The sequence below is a fragment of the Hippichthys cyanospilos genome, chromosome 1 (assembly GCF_059441005.1).
Source record: "Hippichthys cyanospilos isolate Australia breed blue-spotted pipefish chromosome 1, RoL_Hcya_1.0, whole genome shotgun sequence".
In the NCBI taxonomy this organism is placed as follows: domain Eukaryota; kingdom Metazoa; phylum Chordata; class Actinopteri; order Syngnathiformes; family Syngnathidae; genus Hippichthys; species Hippichthys cyanospilos.
This window is the reverse complement of record NC_142369.1, coordinates 33242676-33263732: the sequence shown is the minus strand read 5'-3', so window position 1 is coordinate 33263732 and position 21057 is coordinate 33242676. Positions and strand designations below refer to the sequence as shown.

General features: G+C 38.2%; 3 protein-coding genes across 8 annotated transcripts in view; all 3 read left to right on the top strand.

Annotated features, from left to right (window-relative positions):
- Positions 1–1544: 1544 nt before the first annotated feature.
- On the top strand, positions 1545–8529 carry hdr (hematopoietic death receptor). 2 transcript variants are annotated; one of them, XM_088410690.1, is made up of 10 exons: positions 1545–1668; positions 3308–3458; positions 4007–4135; positions 4222–4333; positions 4415–4506; positions 4652–4753; positions 4867–4895; positions 5008–5079; positions 6463–6499; positions 7176–8529. In XM_088410690.1, the coding sequence occupies exons 1-10, from the start codon at positions 1651–1653 to the stop codon at positions 7466–7468; spliced, it is 1035 nt and encodes a 344-aa protein (XP_088266816.1). In that variant the 5' UTR covers positions 1545–1650; the 3' UTR covers positions 7469–8529. The 2 variants fall into 2 exon arrangements, with proteins under 2 accessions (XP_088266816.1, XP_088266737.1); XM_088410611.1 differs by having other exon boundaries at positions 5008–5244.
- Positions 8530–12650: 4121 nt separating this feature from the next.
- On the top strand, positions 12651–17332 carry cyb561a3a (cytochrome b561 family, member A3a). 4 transcript variants are annotated; one of them, XM_088421782.1, is made up of 7 exons: positions 12651–12859; positions 12998–13127; positions 13769–13973; positions 16170–16378; positions 16600–16754; positions 16859–17027; positions 17104–17332. In XM_088421782.1, exons 2-7 carry the CDS (start codon positions 13005–13007, stop codon positions 17137–17139), a joined length of 897 nt encoding a protein of 298 aa, XP_088277908.1. In that variant the 5' UTR covers positions 12651–12859; positions 12998–13004; the 3' UTR covers positions 17140–17332. The 4 variants fall into 4 exon arrangements, with proteins under 4 accessions (XP_088277908.1, XP_088277917.1, XP_088277900.1 ...); XM_088421791.1 differs by having other exon boundaries at positions 12998–13251; XM_088421774.1 differs by having other exon boundaries at positions 12971–13127.
- Positions 17333–17955: 623 nt separating this feature from the next.
- Positions 17956–21057, top strand: part of loxl2b (lysyl oxidase-like 2b) — a 40622-nt gene continuing 37520 nt past the window's right edge. Inside the window, exon 1 of one of the 2 annotated variants that reach the window (XM_088421761.1) lies at positions 17956–18328. The gene's annotated coding sequence lies outside the window, so the exon portion shown is untranslated. The remainder of the gene's footprint in view (positions 18329–21057) is intronic. The other variant, XM_088421753.1, reaches the window with a different exon arrangement.

Below are 21057 nucleotides of genomic sequence, written 5' to 3'. Positions count from 1 at the left end.
TCATTCAACGAATTTCACCAGTCACTCAACCAGGGGTGGCAAACTCCTTTACAAAGTCTAGTCCCAAGCGGGCTGGACCAATAAAATCACGGTACAGGGGGGTTACGACGGTCTCGACTTATGATGTTTCGAGGCACGCAGTAAACAATTGGCCATCACCATGGAAGTGAAAGCACATATTATTAAGCTGTCTAAAAACAGTAAAACGCCAACAAACAAATTGTTGTACAAGAAAGACCGTTCCGAATGCTATCTTTCATTTATGGGTTTTGTTGATGTAATAAAAGTGGCGGTTGAGATCGACCCTGCCTCCCAGTTACCATTCTTGTGCTGTTTCTGGTTGCATGGCCTTTCAAAACAAGAGTTCTCTACAAAATAAAATGCGGTGCAAGAACAAGTTTATCTAACGAAACGGGGGCAAAAAGGGGCAGAACAATGGTACAATACTTTACAGTGAAATACGTAAAGAGTAATCTATTTATTGTATCATTTATTCCTTTATTATATTTTAGTTATTTGTATGATGTTCCGACTTTCACTGAAATTTGGATTACACCGCGTCTTAAGAATGGATCCGCTTCATAAATCAAGGATCCCTGTATATAATTATATATAACTTTAAAATAACAACTTCAAATGTATTATTTTTTAATACTGTACAAAATAGTACATCTTTATTAATCATATAACATTAACATTACTATTAATCACAAAACATTTCAAGTTTTTCAAGATTCAAAAAATTCTGCTAGTTTTTATGCTTTTCATGACAAAATTTTCTTGTGGGCCACATTAAATCCGTTTGTGGGCCAGAAATGGCCATCGGTCCTTATGTTTGACACCCCTCCTCTAACCACTAAAAATCAGATGACATAAAAGTACTTACTGTGTGTATCAATATCTATCTTTCCATCTTTCCCTCCGTCCATCCGTCTATCCATCCATCCATCCATCCACCTGCAAACCTCAGTCTAAATATTTTTCTTGTGAGTATGAATCTAAAACTTGTGGGTGCAGTCTTTTTAATATCACTCTTACTTCCACAACTACAAAGCTGCAGGCATCTCCGGCAGGTCACAGGGAAAATAATCTAGCGGCGATTCCTCTTCAAAGGCGACCAAAATAAAACTTGAGTCTTGAATTTAGGAAGAATATAAACTACAACTTCTTCTTTAACATAAACTACAACTTTCTTAATTTAAATTGCTATTTTTTTTTCTTGACATATTGTTGTGTTCATTGGTTTGTGTTAAATTACTTTTTTCACTGCATGATCATTTGCATCACATGCACAGCACTTGTCTGCTTTAAACTACTGTATCAATAAAATTGAATTTGGTTGAGTTTGTAAAGAGTATTTTTATTTAATATCCTCGGGGGAGAGTGATTGCCTTTACTTTGGTTAAATCTTATTTATCCATTTCACCCCCACCCCCACACACGCGCGCGCACAGACACACACAGACATTGGTTGCTTCGCGATCCCGCGTGTTGTAAAGTGCACTTTTTTGCCCCGCCCTTCAGACTGACGTCATGAAGCTGAAGCAATTTATCACACCTGAATGTTTCCGCGTCATTTTACTTAATCTTTACAGCGGTAGGACATGTGGCAGCTCTGTCAAGTTGCCGGATCATAATTTTCACCGAAGAATGAGTAGAATCCTCTTTGTAAGTTGAACTTTTTTTCCTCAAGAACTACTACTTTTACTGTAAAGTATTTATGGAAGGTTTTGTTGTTGTTGTTGTAGTTTTATCATTTAAAACTTGTTTATGTAAACCTGCGTATTGTATTGTTCTGTCTTTTGAAAGACTAAGGGTAATATTTGGATGTTGGTTTGCGACGTTTAAGACGCCGGGAAGAGGAATATAATTTGAAGTCCGAGGTCCATCTGTATACTTTTGTTAAATGCACATGTATACGTGAATGTAACGCCTCCATGCCAACGCTCATGTGAGGACTTGCGAAATTCCTCTTTGCTTTCAGAAAGTTAAGTCGGTCCTCTTTTTGTACTGAAAAACCAACAGTACGTTTTTTTTGTACGTGCCACCACGCAAGATAATTTGTCACTTTTGAAACATTTTAGAAATTTCTTGAGAATTTTCCATTGCCTCCATCTTTTTCGCTCACGCTTGTTTTTAACGGAAGCGGTTATGTGGAAAGTACCTTCAGATGCCAAGAATGCATGCAGGATTTTTAATAAACTTCCTTCAGTAATATACTTCTGAATAACTGTTCTGTAACACTTGGTGTTTACGTGCTGACGTTTGCATGAAAGCCTGGTTTGATGGAATACAAACAATTTTAATTTGGTCCTGCAGTTCATTGATGTATTTGGTGTATTTTGAATCGGCTTTTATTCGGGGCAATTAATTGAAATTGGGGACTTTGCTAATTTAGTATTGTCTAAAACCTGATCAATGGTCACCAAAATGTTTACATGTATACTTATGCCCATTTCAGCCGTTGAAAATAGAACTACTGCACCAATATTTTGGATTTTATTAGCAGCAAGCTTCTCCTATGCAGGGATGCTTACCGTGGAGAAAATGGATATTTAAAAAGAAAAACGCAATCATTTATTAAATAAATTAATAATGGAAGTGGTGCTAGTTTGCACTGTAAAGAAGAAAGGTACTAAATGTGTATGTGATATGGTTGTAAGAGGAAATGTAATATTGCTTGTTTTTTATTTTTTGTAACTGCGGATGAATTTGTTTGTGTGTGCTTAAGACATCGCAAACTATTAGCATGTCTTCAATTTGATATTCAAGAAACCATAGCTGAGCAAAAACAAATTCAGAAAACATTGTGGGCACACCCCTGCAGCCTTGCAAGGCGCCAACTGCAATAGAGAAGGACTGTAAACCGTAGTTTCTCCGATTGCACAAGGAAGGTGACAATTATGTCAGATCATTCAAGACAATGATCTGTATGCTATTACTCAATGCAAGTTAGACAGATTCTTTTTGTAAACTGTTACTGGTGCCTCACATCCAGTTTGTCAAATACATTAACTGTATTATAAACAGGGTCCTTCATTAAATATTTTTATGTGAGGAGCCTGAATCATGTTGTGGAGGCCCTGCCAGAACTGGCACTGGCTCTCTATAGTCATACAATAATTTTCAATTATTATTTCGTATGTCTACTGTATAATTTATGGCTTTAAGAAAATGTCACTACTGTGTTTATAGATTTCTTTCTTTCTTTCTTCTTTGAGTAAAACACTGTTACATGTTTTTTTTTTTTTTAACAAGGAGGTACAATCCCTGTTTCATTGGCTGAACAGATACTCTTTCTCTTTAGGTCATTTCCGTTTTGATTGGGTCTTTTTCGTCTACTGCCACATTTCCTCGAGCTAGCCATGACTTGGGAAGCAACAGGACCCGACGGCATGCCGTCTGCAAAGACTCTGAATACCCCAACGGCAACATCTGCTGTTTAAACTGCCCAGCTGGTAAGGCGGAAGCATTCACAGTGTTGTCAATATTAGACAACTGACACTGTAAGCGTTTCACACAATAAGTCTTTACAAAATGTTCAATTTATACATGGTATTTTGAATAATATTGCGTTTGTGTAATAAGAATCAAGCATCAAAATCAATCTGTTTTCATCCATCTCAAAGGAACAGCCATCTTGCCACTTGCTGTTGAGTGAAAAGTACATTGTAGAATCTCAGGGCTCAGGCAACGAACAGTACAGCTTGCAAAATTCATCTGACCAAACTCCGGAAATAGATGAGCCTTGATTGGTCATTTCCTGAGCCGCGAGGAACTCTAATGTCATTTTGAGTTCGCCGCGAAAAGCCACTCATTGAAACGGAGGGAAAAACATGCTTATTCCTGCCTAACCCTAATTCATATTCCACAAACACAATATTAATCAGAAGGCTGTGTTTAGACTGGTGGGGACCATCACTAGATAGAAAATTTTATTGTAAGCACTTGGGGTTTACATGAAATAAAACCACATTAAATGGTGACTACTGTATGCTTGTTTCAGGTACTCGTTTGACATCACCTTGTACCACCCCAGGTGAAAAGGGGCAATGTGACGAATGTGATGATGAATCATATGCTGAACATGCCAATCACCTCAAACATTGTGTCCCATGCACAAAGTGTCATTCAGGTATTTTTATTGCACTGCACAAATGGAAAGAATCGATCAAAACGGTGATTGGGGTGATGTGAGGATACGTTTCACGACTGTTGCAGATCAGGAGGTTGTCCGGCCCTGTACCCATACCCAAAACAGAGAATGTCGGTGCACAGAGGGAAGATTTTGTCTTCCTGAACAACCATGTGAGATGTGCAGAATATGTTTAAGGTGACACTGAGCTCTTTCAAGACATTTAGGAGTCCTTTATATTCATTTGCATCAACTTCTCTTCACCGACCTCTAATTCAGGTGTGGGAAGGATGAAGAGGTTGTTCACAAATGCAATGCTACCTCAAACACGGTGTGCAAGAAAATAGAATCCCAGTCTGACTCGACCTCAGGTATACTGAAAAATAATAACGTTTTAGTCTGGTCATTATTTTGTTTGCATGACACTCCTAATAAAATGACCTTAATACATGCATTCTCTTTACCATGGTACTAATGTGCCCCCCCCCCCCCCCCTTTTTTTTTTTCCTCCCTCAGGAAGCGCTCCTATTATCATACCAGTTGTGATCGCTGGTGTAGTGATGTGTTTAGTGTTTGTGCTGATTTGCTGGTGCTGGCATAAAAAGAAACTGGCAGCAGGTAGGTGCAACTCCAAAAGCATTTAATCAAATGTATATAATTCTTCTATTGGCTTCTAAATTTATTCTCTGTTTTGGGGGAAGTTAATCATTGTGTTTGAATCTTCTCCTTAGGCTTGTTAGGAAATGAGCTGAAAACAGAGGTCAGTCCCATGTCAGAATTACTTTGGAAATAATTAAGCTTAAGGAGGAATACGTCAATAATTTTACAAAAGAATATGAAGTTTCTTTAAACGTCTTCTTAAATGATTGCAGCACATACTGGAGGGGAAGAATGAACAACCTCAAAGCCCGGGATGCTCGAGTCTGATCTTTTCGCAGCCACGGGTGAGAGTTCAAAGCTCAGCCACAATGGAGGAAGAGTGTCAAGCGCTGTGTGAAAGCCCCAACAGCTCTGCCAGTAACTCCCAACAAAATCTAACCGGCCTGCTCCCAGCCTTTCCTGCCTCTCACCCCCAAGCTTATCTGACCACCAGTCAGCCCGATTTGAGGGTGAGCAGCAGCAATATCAGAACTGCTTCATTTACACTTCCTGATGTGCCGCTTGCTTCTCGCTTCTTCTCTTCTTGAACCACTTATTTTTCTGGCTTCTGTCAAATCTGAAATGTTTTGTCCTTGTTGCTTTTCAAAGTTTAAAAAGGTCATTTAATTTTAAAACGGTGGAATGTAAAACTCACGAACATCTGTTTTGTTTATAAACAACCCAAAATTGTTAGAAATACCTCGGAACCCGAACAGGCAGCGGACCTCAGACAGGAATCTGAAAAATGTACGAAAAAACGGAATGTAATAAGCACAGCATATGGGGGAATACAAAAACTCTGAATGCAAAGAACAATAACAAAAAAAGCCCAGAGATAAAGAGTGACCCTAAAACGATCGCTAACCTATAATGTCCAAAAGGCAACACAAAAAGTCGAATAGAAAGTACCAGACTAGACAGAAACTGTCGGTAATAAACAGAAACTGACGGTAATAAATGTACTGTAGGATGGAGGAGAATGACAAAACGCATCAACTAAAATGATCTATCACAAGAAGTTCCAGGGACTAAAGATATAGCACAAAAAACACAGAAGAATAAACCGGGAAATCGTTGGGAAAGCTTAGGCTGAGAAACACGCGAGTGGCGAGTAATAACCCGGTGTAATTGTCCTGCTCCAGCCGCATTGGCCACCGCAGAAGGCCGCTGATGACTAACGTGTGACAGGTGTGCAGCCCTCAACTCCACCCTCTTGTTAAGAATGAAATTCTGCCTCTGTAGGCAAAACAAAAGAGACAGATTAGTAGCGAACATGGGAAACACTCCAGTTAAATGGAAATTGGATGTTTTTTAGCAGGACATAATGTGACCAAAGACCTAAAAACTTTTGAATTCCAATTCAGCTTGTTCAGGAAACCGTCATTGCCTTTCATTTGTACTTCTGAATACTGCAGAGGTTTTTCATTTCATAATTGCCGGCATGTACAGTATTTGTAAACATGTTGATCACAGTTAAGTGCTTTCGGGAAACAGATGAGTCACTGGCACCTGCAAAACACCACAAAGAAGAGTTCTAATCACAGCATTGTTTTTTGTTTGTTTGTTTTTTAAGAGCAAATGTTATTCTTTTTTTACCTGCTTTGACAGGTAATCAGAATTACATTAGAATTAGAATCATAGCAATGATTAATTTGGAAATAAAATGTCTATTTTATGTTTTCATTTAGATGGATGAGCCTTTTCCAGAGCTACTTCCTGTAAATGGTAAGTTTTTACAATTAATCTGCATTACTCATAGGTGTTACCACCTTAAGGAATGCTGTGGTTCCACTTGATTGGTGGTAACCAGAATTTCAGGCACAAGTTTGCAGTTCTTATGAACTCTCGTTGCATGAGATTTCATTCCATTCCCTATTATATCTTCCAAACCCTAATCAATAGTCATTTTACCTCTGGAAACTGTTGGGTCTCTGGACTCGCATTATTAAAAAGCCATGGATCCCAACAGGAATATTTGGAATCCCCAAAATTGTGCAATAAAAAGGGCAAAATTAAGTCCTTTTTTTGTTAAGCAGAATTTGATGTAAACAACACTTCTCATTTTCTCGAATGACGTTCTTTTTTTCGGCGAGATCGAAACAACTATGGCGGACAAAGTTGTCAAAAATGTTCCTCCTTAGTGGTCAAGTTTTGCAGAAAAAAAGCGTAGATGAACGATGATTAATATTTAGATGTCATAAAAGAGATGCATCCGATGGCCGCACGTTGAATTGAAAGTTTGCGTACCTGTCAAAGATGATGCGTCTAGGACGCAGGGATGCAGGCAAACGAGAGTACTGCATAAAACACAAGCAGCATTCGTAAACCCAAGTGTGTATAATCACATTAACAAAGTAAAACTTTTGTCAAAATACCCAAATGAAACCAATTTTGTTCCCAGGTGAAGAGTCTCTCAGGAAGTGCTTCCAGTATTTTGAGGACGTCAACATTGACTACTATAACAGATTCTTCCGTCAACTTGGCCTGAACACAAATGTCATCAAAAGCAAAGACCAACTGCTCTACGAGGACAGGATTCATGAGTTGCTGAACATCTGGTTTGAGAAAGAGGGCAAAGGCGCACGTTTAAACGACCTGCTGGAAGCATTGCTTAAGTTTGATCAAAGACGAACAGCCGAGTTAATCAAGGAGAAAGCCCTGGAAAATGGCCATTACATTTTAGAGACTAAGTGATTGTAACTTATTGGTGGTGACTGTTATCAGATGCGGTGTATAGTTTTGTACGCTCAGAATTATGACAGCAGTCTTCTAAGCCTTTGGGTATTCTCAGGTATTTATACTGCGCAGTACTGATAAGAACGGCAAGGTTTCTCTCGTGGTTTAATCACACTGAGCAATAGAACAAATATGCGTGAGCTCGGGAAGGGGCTGCATTTCAGCTACAACTTGAATTCAAATCTATTGAAAGCATTTCAATTCACTATCGCGGGTATATTATTGAACGCTTCGAATGGGTGCTGTGACATTCCCGATAGTGTTCCTTCAGATGACTCACAAATGACTTTAATGGATGAGCAAATGAACATATGGGCACTGTCGGGGGTTTGTGGAATTATCACTGGATGAAGACAATTTAGGCAAGCATAAGATGACATGGCCGTTGTTACTGTTAGTGGTTGATGTAGTTAATCTAATGAAGTTGCACTATGGCTGTTTCAATGCGCTGTATAGTACGTCCGTTACCCCACCCAGCCTAAATATTTATGAAATCATTTTATGCAGTCTAAATGGAATTCCTTTGACAAACAACATGCTTTGTCTTGGATCTGCTAGTCATATCGAAAATGTGTCATGCTTTATTTTGTATGTTGAGTTAGGAACCCACTAAACTGCTGAAGGAGAGAAGTTTCGCGATGGGCACTTTGGATGCTAGTGTGTAGCTGCATCATGTAAGCTTTGTCGAAGACGTGTTAATGACAGCGCCAATGACTTTAAAATATGCTTAAAATATTTAATATGCAAGATATGTTTTGGAAGCGAGCGCTGTCACATATGGTTAAAATGTGAAGTTTTATGATGCTGCTATGTCCATGTACCTTGTGGCATTTGAAGAAACTACAAGTTGTAATTTATAACACTGGTGTCATTGGACAAACTCAGGGCTCATGTTTGCAGTTATATTGAAATCGTTGAAATCCTATGATTCTCAACAATGGATTGCTAATATTTGGAATGCTCCTGATGTCAGAGATATTGTTAATCTCAATTCATTGACAATAAAAATATTTAATACATTTATGCACTGGACTGTTTTATTGAGATTGCAGGGGAACAGTTAAAAACCCTCCTAAACTATTAAAAGGTATTTTTGGCGGGGAGGGGTCATAAATTGATATTGATCTTTAAGCCACTTTCAGCAGTAAAAAGTTGTTTAATTACTTTGACTAAATTACATTTTATGTTAAATGAATAAATTAAAAAACTGAAACTGACATCACACGCTGAAGGCTCAGGTTAACGATCACAGCTCAGCTTGTTAAAAGCACATGACCAAAAGGTGAGCCGTGATTGGTCCTTACCTGAGCATTGAACACAAGTGATGCTGTTTTTAGTTGACAGTAAGTTTGTTTTTAAAGGGCTTAATTAAAAAATAATTTTTAGTGGTCAAATTATAAACAAAAACATAACTTTTCGCTCGTGGTACTGGTATCATGAAGGCTCCTGACTGAGGTTTTAGAAGAGTTAGATTATTTTCACAGTCCTTCACCCGCACCAGTACGGCATTAAAAAAGAAAGTTTGACTGGAATCACTTTTTTTTTTTCTCCACCTTGTTTCAAAAACATTTTCTAGCAGTGCTTGACCAAGTGTGCAGTTCTTTAGTATTAAAGGGAGAAAAATATATTGCGTGCATATACAGTAATATATATATATATATATATATATATATATATATATATATATGAGTATATGAGATTTTTTTTTCCCCCAAAAAATCTACGATGCACTGAGGGCACGGTGAGGATTCACTGTACTCCCGCTGTGCTGCGAGCGTTTGCAAAGAAATTTCACCAACTAGGCTCTGACGCCACCTACTGGATTAGTCATGATAAACGTTTCAACGCATCAACTTCATTTTTGACCGACAGTCGAGGGCCCCATTGAAGGGATTCATACAATAATCATGAGAAATGCATGATAAAACAACAGGTTTACAGTATATCGAAAATGGCTATCTATAATGGGCGTTCAATAGGGCAAAAAATAGTTTTAAATTATGTTCCAGGGTATCATTTTCTGAGCGGCAAGCTGAAACACTGGATCTTGGTGCCCTTTTGAATTTGGGCCTCTTTTGACGCTCCAACAAAAATTTCAGCTCTGTAGTGTTTTTTTTTTTTTTTTTTTTTTAATGTTTTGTTTGATGAAATACAAAAAATGTAGCAAAGTCCCAAAAACGTCACCGAAAAAAATATAAGGTTAAGAGCTAACGCTACAATACCAATGAACATTAACTTGCTTGTGCCATAAAATGAATGTACCTTTGACCGTGTGACTCAACTATGGAAGGGCGTGTTGTGCCTATTATTCTACCTAGTACTCCTTTCCAGGGCACATGTTTAGTGGTTAAACAAGTCAGGTATAAATAACCCTTCATGTATGGAAGTGTTGTTAATGTGCTGTAGGTGATTATCGACCACTTTTGAATGAAGTGGAACACAGGCACATCAGTGTTTTGTTTTTCAGATATTCTACTGCAGGGGGTGTGGGGGTAAAGAGCCGTTGTTGATATAACCAGTGATGGGCGACAAATACAATTCAGCACCATTTTAATACATTAATATCTCCTAATTTGCAGTGATATCACCAAACAATGTTTAGTGATAATCAAAACAAAACATGGCAGACATGGTCTCCCTGCCTGAATGGTGTGAATGACTGAATGGTGTACCTCTTGTCATTGATCTATTTCCCAGGAATACTGCAGAAAAATACATCACAATTTCAATGTGATTATGACCCATGAGACTGTCAGTATCGCAGATTGAGGAGAGAGCCTTTTTTTTTTTTTTTTTTTTTTCAGTCAAAGAGACAAATGCCATTTTCGGACACAGCTCCCCAAAATTACTTGGGCGATTGTTAAAATGCATTTGGCACTCTTTGGACATTGCAATTGTTCAATTTAAGCCTTCTGACAGTCTTACAACACAGAAATGTATTCACTCATCAATTAATAACAAAGGGATTGTACACACTCATACACGCTGCCAGAGACACGCCAAACTTTGGTTACGTCGTAATATTTTCCTAGTTCAGCTGGTTCTACTCTTGCATCATGATTGGGTTGATGTAATTTTAGCAGTGCTGCTTCCTGATACAGCGCAAAAAGGGGAACTTGTATGCACCTTTCACAACACCCCAACAATCACGTTTTACTGTATTATACATTTGACACATTGGTTCCCAATGATATGTCGTGGCTTTATCACGGATTGTATACAGTATATGGTGCCTCTTTGAGCTGTCATGCAAGCAAATTGGAGGGCATTGTGTTTTTCAGCGATCATAGGTTTTATTGGGGTTTTGTGCCGCTGCTATGATCACATAGGTCAAACTAGTAAGGGACCAGACAAAATATGGCTCTAAGTCCCCTTTAATGAAGAAATATGTCGGTAAATGTTTTGCTCAAATGCTGGTAAACTATATGAAGAAAGACCTGTCACTGGAAAGAGAATGAGAATCCCACTTCCTATTGGTTCACTACTATGAAAGAAGAGGGAAGAATGTGTCTCAGATTAAGTGAGTCACATTTGGGGAGTGTTTGTCTTAGATGTGTGCAGGCAAAAGTGTGTGTCTTGTAGGATTTAAAGAACAAAAAAAAGTCTAAAAAGGGCTTTCATGTTCTGTGCAGTTTCAGTTTTTCAAAAAAAAAAAACTTTACCTATTAGACAGCTCACATGTGGGGGTGTTTTTATGAATTCACCAATTATGCGAGACAAATTTTCAGATACAATATACCCTTTTTGGTGCTGAATGAAGCTTCATGATGCTTTATGAAGCAATTGTATCTTTTTCACTCCTCTAAATGGCGTTTGTATGTTCAGCATGAGGCTGAAAGCACACTGACTCGCCATTCTAAAAGCTCTTTCTTTAAACCAGCAGTACAGTACTACTATTAATTATTATTACTATTATTATATCGGTCTTTGTGTGCATGTCTGCGCACATCACTGGCATGTACATACTTGTGTGTGCATATAAAGCATACACACATGCGCGTGTGGGCATCCCCGCTTGTGTGAATAAAAGCACAAAGATGTGAGATACCTTTTTGTTACAGTTTATCTCATGTTATCCAACGATATCTTGCAGGTGTTTTCTGCCAAGGAAAAGAGCCCTCTTCATGACAATCATACCCTTCCAATTCCATCCATCCAGCCATTTATTATCTTAACCACTTATTCTCACAAGGGTCACATGTGTGTCGGGCCAGGTAGCTACACTCTGAATCGATTGCCAGCCAACATCATGGAAAGGCAGCTTCCGTCATTCCACCAGTTGAGAGTTTCCCCCGCCTACTGCCCAGAGACAGCTGGGATATGCACTAGCGCAGGGGTTACCAACCTTTTTGAAAGTGTGAGCTACCTCTTTGGTACTGACTAATACGAAGAGCACCACTTTATGCGAAGACACCATTCATGTTAATGATTTCTCACAATAACGAACAGCTGTAGTAAATATGTACATCAAGTGAAATATGTTAGGTACATGTAATATATGTATAAGTGTTTGTAACATTCCTTGAAAACCACACTGTTCCATCACTTGTGAGCTATGTGCAGAACAGGCTTACAGGCTTCTCATTTGATCCTTGTGGGCTACCTGGTTCCCATGGGCACCACGTTGGTGATCCCTGCACTAGCGAGAGACCAAGCGAGAGACTGAGAGACAGCAGGACTACTGTAGTGTCCCCTTTATTACCGCGACAAAAGGTGAAGGACTGAACCAAATTATGTCATTTTGATTCATCATTTATCTGTATGACTAGAAATGTAGCCTATTTTAGCAGAGGTGGCCAGCATCCTAAGATCTTTAAGGCAGTAATAATAATGATATCTAATAACAATAATAGTTTGATAACAGTCATTTTAAAAATAGTAATAACGGTATTATTATTATTATTATTATTATTATTATTATTATTATTATTATTATTATTATGTCGTCAAAGTATCGTTTATTTACGATATGTACTGTAACAAGGTCATTCAAGTGCAGACACATAGTACGACATAGCAGCTATTTTATTGTTAATTGACGGGTCTGACTTTTTTGCAATCTTCCCGTATCTTATCTTCGGTCCCCCAGGCAGAGCGCTCAGATCAGGTGACACAAACTGATAAGGAGGGAATCCCAAGATTCTTTGCGCAACCAATGCGGAAATGACAATAGGTACAATGTTTAAAAGACAGTTCAAGTCTCCGTTTATTGAAGTGTTTTCTTTAAGCGTTTTCTACACTCACTGGTAGCAATACCTAAACTTAACGAGGACAACTCAGGAACATTTCTGTTGTGACGTGTTTTACATTACACCGCTGAAGGAGAAACAGCCTGCGATATTGAAGAAGGTAAATAGTCCATTTGTTGTAGAGTTCAGTGTTAGTAGTCCTGCGTCTTGTACAATTGATCTGAAAATGTTTTATTTTTCTCAACCAATCTCGTCGTTTAAATATCCACAGGTCCTCCCACTTTTGTGTTTTGTTTAGGTAGTAGATGCATGAGGTTGGCGCTTCAACTGCAGACTCTTCGCTTGTCTCAGATTTTTTACCACTTCGCCATTTCAATACAGCCCAGCGTGAAATTGAAACTGAAACGACTCTTCACAGAAAACACGAAGTGAGAGCAAACATAGCAAGTGTATAGTCAAACATTTAACAGAGATCATGAGGGCAGGAAATAATTCATTTAAGTTATGCATACTAGTAGACTTGATCACTGTTTTGAAGCTGGAATTGGCAAGGTAAGACTCGTTTATGAATTAACATCCATCAAATAGCAATTGTGGATTTGTTAAAAAAAAAGTCAATGGTGAAGGAATTTGAATGGGATATTTTACATACACTCTTAAGTTTTACTTTTGACTTTTTTTGTCGACAATTGACAAGAGTTGATGTGTTGAATTTTACAATGTGAAAATGGTTTCAATCCTTTTAATCACATTTGAGTAACTTTTGAAATTGCATTCAAGCAAAATGGAAATTCATTCAGTATTCAAAGTCCAAGCCATTGATTCTTTTAGTCACATGAAAACGTTGTAGCTTGATAATGGTTAGAGATATGGGCAAACACTGTAAATGTTGCTCCGTGCAATTTTGCTACTTTGGTGCTTTAAAGGTTATGATTGCATTTAAACAATATTGGTAAACATTTATTATTTACAGTTATTACCCAAAGATTTGGTTTCTACAAGGACTCTACAAGATTGTGGAGTGTGTCTGTGATGAAATATTTACAATTGTATTTCTGTTTTGTCTCAGTGTCCATGTCTCTCCAGGATGACATCTATTACCCGCTTCTACATATGGTACTTTCTGTGCTTGGGCTTGGGTCTGGCCTCTGTGGTGTGTGTATGTTTGTGGACTAGCCAGTGGCGTGGTGGTTTCGCCTGGGACGGCTCTTCCCGTCAGTTCAACTGGCACCCAGTCCTGATGGTGACTGGTATTCTGGTGCTGTATGGAAATGGTGAGTATTTTTTCTTAGTTTATTTTTTTCGCCTCCAACTGGGGGCATATTTTTCAACCTTCTCACCTTCACCCAGACAGCTATAATGTATCATCATGCCAGGCACATTTCATAACAGTCTTTCAGTTATTGTGGCATTATGTGTCATAGCCTCTGAAGGCTTCTAGACAGGAATGTCAAATTAATTTATGATGCTGATTGTATTATTCATCCATGCCTATCTTGAGCATCTCAAACATGCTCAATGAGAGACACATTTAGTGAGTGTGCTCGCTATGTAACAACTGGGATGTATTCTGCTTCCAGGACTTGTTTACAGTTCTTTGCAACATGGGGCCATGCCTTATCATGCTAAAGCATGAGGTGATGGCTGCGGATGAATGACACAACTGATAACTATATCAAAGAGATGTGTTGCACTGCGTGAGGCAAATATTGGTTACAGCAGATCGCGGTATCTCCTTGGTTGTGAACAATATCGAATGGGAATGGACCTTTTGCATACATAGGGAAATGGGTGCAAAACACTGTTGGCGTTCAGATTATTATTCAGGGTGGGTAGGTAGGTTGATAGGTGGAACGAAGGAAGGATTGCTAAAATCTTGTCCATATTTGCGCTCAATTGTTGCAATGCCCTGAAGACAGATTACTCCTTTGTTTGTGGATGTGTTTTTTGTTGTTGTTGTTTTTTTTACTTCATCAACCTTATGGTTAAAATATGTATGAAGTATTTGGTTGCAACTGCAAGTCATTCACATACTGTAACATTACTGCGAAAAAAACAAAAAAAAAACAGCCTCCCTGATGCTCAATTCTGGCTATTATTATCCAGAGTAAACGGCAGAGTGCAGCTCCCAAAAATCTATTGCAAGGAATCAGTTCTGTGACGCTGGCTGACTTGAATCTCAAACATTTTTCTCTGCCGATTTAATTTAGATTTAAATGATCAGATTCAGACTAAAACTGTCGTAATTAAAAATCTCATACATGTGTCAATAAAAAATGAACTGGTCTGTTTGGTTTGGATGTTTTAGTATTCAGATATCCTACAAAAATATTCCAATTAAATATCCAGTTTTCAGATTTGTTGTGTGTGTATACTGTATATTTATATGTTTTTTTTTTTTTTAAGACTTTTTCTTAATCTACTGTGGGAAATTTTGACCCAACTCAGGCTTTAAGATGTTTGATGTGTGATGTCAAAGAAAAAAACAATAGGAGGCTAAAATATTGCATAGATTGTCAAAACATGTCGACTTTCAACATGCCGTCCCTTCTGAATGCTTGCAAACAGGAACCCTGCAGATGTCATACTTAGCCCTTTCGGGCTCATTTACTGCTATTCAAAATTGGAAATTGTCAATTTTGGACATATTGAAAACCCAATGTATTATCATGCATTTCCCCTGATTTTTGCATTAATCCTTTCAACGGCAAGTCGCAAACAGGGTGCAGTAACACTTTCTGTTTGGCCCCCAAAACCACCGGAGGGCACTAGTGGACAATTTATGACATTTGCAAGCCTTTTAATGAACTTCATTGAGTGGTTTAGCATGACTCCCATCATGCAAAGTTCTTGCCATTCATTGTGGGACTTGTAGGTGACAAAAGGCGTCGATCCAAGAACTGAACGTTGCATGAAAGCTTTTATTTTGCTGCAGGGAAGTGTTATGTTTCATGCATAACGCTGTATCTGCATATTCCCGTCTGCGAAATCTGCAGTATTGAATAGCATTTGATGTTTTCTTTTTCTCACAAAATGAAAATGCTTTGAAAAGAAACAACCTTGGAATATATGTATGTAAATATACATATGTATGGATAGAGATGATGCCACTGGACATTTTGAGGGTTTTAAAAATACTGTATATTTGACAATGTTTTGCAAGTCAGCCCAAGTTGGGTGATGATAAAGCCAGGTTCATAAAAAATCCCCGGACACCCAGGGGTTAAAAATGCATTGTTGTTTTAAGAACATATTTGGCGCACTTTTGTTGCAACATCAACATCAACCAAATTAACCAACAACCATCACCCACAGAAAACATGGAGAACACATGTTGGAAAAAAAGAGTCAGTCATATCATCATCATGTACAACATTATTCATTCTGGTTGTAACCCTGGTTGGCATTGGAGAATAAAGTTGTATTTATTTGTTTATTTTTAATTGTACATAAAATGCTCTTCCTTCCAGGAGCCGTGTTGTACCGTGTCCCCCTGACCTGGAGTGAGAATAAACTACCTTGGAAACTGCTGCATGCTGCAATGATGCTCCTTGCGCTGACGTTTTCAGTTATTGGACTTTGTGCTGTTTTTGGCAATCACAATTCCTCAAATATCCCAAATTTATACTCCCTGCACAGCTGGATTGGAATCATCACTGCAGCTCTCTTTGCTACGCAGGTAAAACTTCATGTCATGTCATTTTAGTTGAAAGTTTTGGAAGTATTTTTCATATTGGACAGAAGTACAACTATATACAATAGGGTGGATAATATCTACAGATTTTCCTGTTTTTCCCCATAAAAAAATGTTTTGTCGAGTAGTTTGCGTGTCATCGAACAGCGCTCATGTGTTGAAACTGCAGTATATGTGAATGTCTTTTTATGAATTTGTCAATCCAGTGGGCTGCTGGAATGACTGTCTTCCTCCTGCCATGGTCTCCCGGTTCACTGCGTAAACGTGTGAAGCCCCTACATGTCTGGATGGGAGGAGCTTTAATGACACTGTGCATTGCGGCCTGTGTCTCTGGGATTAACGAAAAACTCTTCTTTGTCCTGTAAGTACCCCCCCACCCCACCCCACCCAATTCCATTTGTTTCCCTAATGATTTCTGTGAAAAATGATCGTTATTATGATTCTCATTTACAAATCCTTCAATAGGAAAGGAAATACAAATGGGTCTCTGCCGTATTCTCAGCTTCCCCCTGAGGCCTTGTTAGGAAATTCATTAGGAGTCTTGATTGTAGCTTTTGGCTTAGTTGTCCTGAAGATTTTGTCTACCCCTGACTGGCAGAGGCCAGAAAGCCAGCCTACAGATGTGACCTACACGGTGAGCTTGACATCACAATTGAAAAAAAATTGCCGCATAAATTTCAATGGAAACGTGTTTTACCATTTCCCCACAGCCATTGCTTCAAGAAGAAATCAGTAATGGAAGTTGATGTCCTCCTTTGTCATGTCAAAATCTGAGGATTCAATTGAACAAGATGATGGCATTTTAATTTAAGTTTCTGTTCTTGAGTGTACAAACAAGCAAAATCATATTTTTTTTCCCCAAAGCTACCTGTGTACCTAATGATATGTATCATGTATATGTTCAACAGTGTGGAAATTATAAAGGTTATCTTTTCTCAAGTTAGTGCCCTATATTTTTTTACTGTGACAGTGATGTTTGATCAATATTTCTAAACATTGTTGTCAATGCACTAGTCCCCCCCGAAAATCCCAAACGATACCTTTTAAGACTCACATCTAATCCCTGGAGAGTGGGGGGTTTGCTTAGCATTACGTACTGTTGACTTCCCTGGCTTTACACACGATGGCAGCAAAGTAGATCTCTCTCTCTCTCTCTCTCTCTCTCTCTCTCTCTCTCCCCATTTCTTTCCCTCCCACTCTCACCCCCTCACTCTCCCACTCGCCCCTTTCTCTCTTTCTCTCTCTCAGTAATCTGTCTCTCTCTAACCACCGCATGTTGGTCTCCCTCCCGCTTTCCCCACTCTTTCTTTCTCTCCTTCTCTCTCTCTCTCTCTCTCTCTCTCTCTCTCTCTAACCGCCGCATGTTGGCCCATTACCCTCTACCTGGAGCGTTACATGGCGTCAAACATGAACAAATAATGTCGTAATAAGTTTTTGTTGTATGCATTGTTCTGCTCAAACCAGAACAGGACAATTCAAGTTGCCACGGCAGACGCCATGCGCATTTTCTAATTTGCATTTATGTACACATTTTTTGTTTCCGTCAATAACACAATTTTATGGAACTTTTACGTATGTATTACTGATGTCCAATTTTCGGATGGATTAAGCATTTGTTGGGGCATCCAGTTGCCAACATTTTTATTCCTGTCAGCGATAGCGTGTATGTAGTTTCCCGATAGTCTTTGAAAGCAACATTTGCTTACACGGTGCAAGATGGTCTGCCTCCGTGCACGTTTCCACGTCTGGGGCCATCTCCAGTGATGTCATTCTAAATGTGGGTGTTGGAGGGCGTCGGGGTCCGGTCCAAAGCCTGCAATTCAAATCAGGGACTGAAAGAGTTCTGCAAGTAAAAGAGGCTTCTGACTTGCTCTCTCAAGGCTTCTCTCTTAACGCATCCTGCTCAACTCGGACTGGTCGCCATCACGAAGTAAAGTAAGTTCAAGTAAAAAGCCATACTGCATTCATGGTTGACAAGATCCAAATGTGTCTTAAATTTTCAGCACTTTAATATCTCTAAATGGTTAGAGTTGACCCAAATCGTTAAATATAGGAAAATGGTTACAGGTTATCTATTACATGTTGCGTGGCGCGTGAGTGTTTCTGATTCCAAGTTGGATTAAAGAAAAAAAAGAAAAGAAACGAAGTACAACAGTACTGTTTTGGTGAAAATTGCCAGCCAAGTTAACTGAAATTAAGATGACATGAATATGATTTTTAAATGTTTCCGGGAATAAAGTATTTAAATTACTTAGTGACAACAAGTCAGCTTTTAAGGTTTATTAACTCAGTTATGTCTGTGAGACCAGGAATGATTATGTAAACCCTTTCAGCAGATGCATTTCCTTTTAGTAGCCTATCAGGTGGACATAGTGTCATATTTGTACATAAGCTATGATTCGAATTATTGGACAAAAAACTTAGGAACTCTCAAAAGTGCTTCGTGGCCATGGCAAATTTGTATTTACGTGAATGTTGCTGTATGCATCTCCAGATGTTCTTGGTTTGGTTTCAGCATTTGCGTTTCAAGAATTTACTGTGAATTAATTCTCTTTTCTCTTCTCAAGAGGAGTTTGGACTAAATTATTGCTATACATCAGGACAAACAATGTTTTTCCCAAACGTTTCAAACTTATCGCAAGTAACTTACATTTGTTTATTTTATGTCTCCCACTTGTGCAATCACTGCCACGTTACAATGAGCGAAGTCGAAATAGTGCTGGACGATTAATGTCCACATTCTCCTTTAGAATGCAGCTGGTGAGCTTAGGTCAACTCATTGGTATGTGAAATATGAGACATTGACGTATTGTTGTTTTTAATATCCGTTCTTTTCGGGTTTTTTTTTTTTTTTTGGTCCAACTGTGAACTTTTGCTTGTGTAAGTATTTCACTTTGAGATAATATACTGTCTGTCCTCTTTAAGGCTAAACATCAGTAGCTTGCATATATGTCATTTCGCAAAATTGTCATAAAGATAATACTGGGCTGTAACTCAGTCACTCTTCTGTAGGAGTACAGTGTTGGGGAAGTTACTTCATAACTATTGCATTATTTATTACTTATCGCTGTCATTTCAAAGTAATTAGTTACATTACAATTTTACTGTATTTAAGATGTAATGCATTATATTACTCTTACCACCATAACTGGAAATATGGAATTGCCATTCTAACTGTAGCTCATGACGCTCATTACACATCCAGTGACAGGTCGGCTTAAGCCTAAAACCAGTATAAATCATTTCATCTGTATTGTATTGTAAACCTTAAAAGAAAAGATACAAAATCTTTTTTGTATTTTAAACCCTTTATTACTTAGCTTCACAGCATAGTGATGCCATGTTCATGCTGTAGGCAAAAATAGTTAGTGCATTTCACAATTTCAATATTCATATTCAAATTCAAGTTCAGTCGGCCAGGTTAGGTTCAGACCTTTCAAACATAGATGGTTTCGGTGGGGCTAACTTTAGCAGTTAGCCTACATCGTTGTTAGGGTGTTTAACATACTGTTTAACATGAGTTTTTGTATGCTTTGTCTTGTTACACATTGACCACAACTATTTATCAATTACTATTAACAGCAATTGTACAGTGAATGTTAGCGTTAGCTTACCTTGTCATTATTGGTAGTTGCGACAGTGATCTTCCTGACAAGCTTTTGAAATGTTGGTGAATACACTGTAGGGAGCGGCGGCATATCTTCTACGTATGACATACTCGGCCACAAATCTCCTAATCTCTTGAGGTGGAAGTGGCATCCCTTTGCAAGAGCGTGCAATCCTCCGCGTGTTTTCTTATCGCTAACTTTACCTTACTATGGCACCACTCTAAATGATTTGTCAAATTACTGGTTATGTTTGGCGAAGTGGACAGCTTTTTAGGCGTTGCACACAAAGTGTACATAACAATTATCTTTTTCTTATCTCCATCTAATCTTCTTATCTTTGACGAACTGAAAGTAACGGGCCTGTGTCCATCTTGTGTACGTATTGTAATTATTCAACCTGCTAATATTCAATCTGCTGCTGCCGCATTCATCTCTGCTGTAGTAGATCAGCAAGTAAACATTATGCCCTGGACTTTTCTCCTTTGATCTCTTTTTTTTCAGGTTAAAAAAGCATTGTAATGCATCGCGTTACTCTCATTTGTAAAGAGTACAATACTACAATTTTTTTTCTTTGCATATTACACTACCGTGTTACAGCAAAAAATAATGCATTACATACATTACATACATACATACATACATAACTTTTTTTATGCATTACTCCCAACACAATGTGTATATACCAGTGCTTCTCAATTATATTTTGCTTGTTACAGCTTAATCTAAAACAGAAATACTATACAAATTACAGTAAAATTAAAGTGGTCCCTCACTATAATGCGGTTCACTTTTTGTGGCTTTGCTGTTTCTTTTTTCCTTCTTTTTTTTTTTTTTTTTATCGCGCATGTGTATTCCCAGATAGCAAAAGATGTTAATTCAATGTTGAAAATATAGTGGTTGATATTTGGTTAAGGTTGATGAGATGTGACATACACGTGAGTTACTATTTTTAACTTTCACTGTTAATAATTTCTCATGTGTCCAATCTATGAATGTTTGAATTTTGTGCGTGTAAAAAAGAAAAACAAACGTGGGAAAATGTTAATTCCCGTCCGA

Excerpts from the sequence above, each read along its gene's own strand:
- hdr (XM_088410611.1), top strand. Across the intron at positions 4,136-4,221 it reads ATGCACAAAGTGTCATTCAG|ATCAGGAGGTTGTCCGGCCC; the intron begins GTATTTTTATTG and ends CGACTGTTGCAG. Across the intron at positions 4,754-4,866 it reads TAAAAAGAAACTGGCAGCAG|GCTTGTTAGGAAATGAGCTG; the intron begins GTAGGTGCAACT and ends TCTTCTCCTTAG.
- cyb561a3a (XM_088421782.1), top strand. The coding sequence starts at position 13,005 with ATGCATGAGGTTGGCGCTTCAACTGCAGACTCTTCGCTTGTCTCAGAT. Across the intron at positions 13,128-13,768 it reads CTCTTCACAGAAAACACGAA|TGTCCATGTCTCTCCAGGAT; the intron begins GTGAGAGCAAAC and ends GTTTTGTCTCAG. Across the intron at positions 16,755-16,858 it reads GAAAAACTCTTCTTTGTCCT|GAAAGGAAATACAAATGGGT; the intron begins GTAAGTACCCCC and ends ATCCTTCAATAG.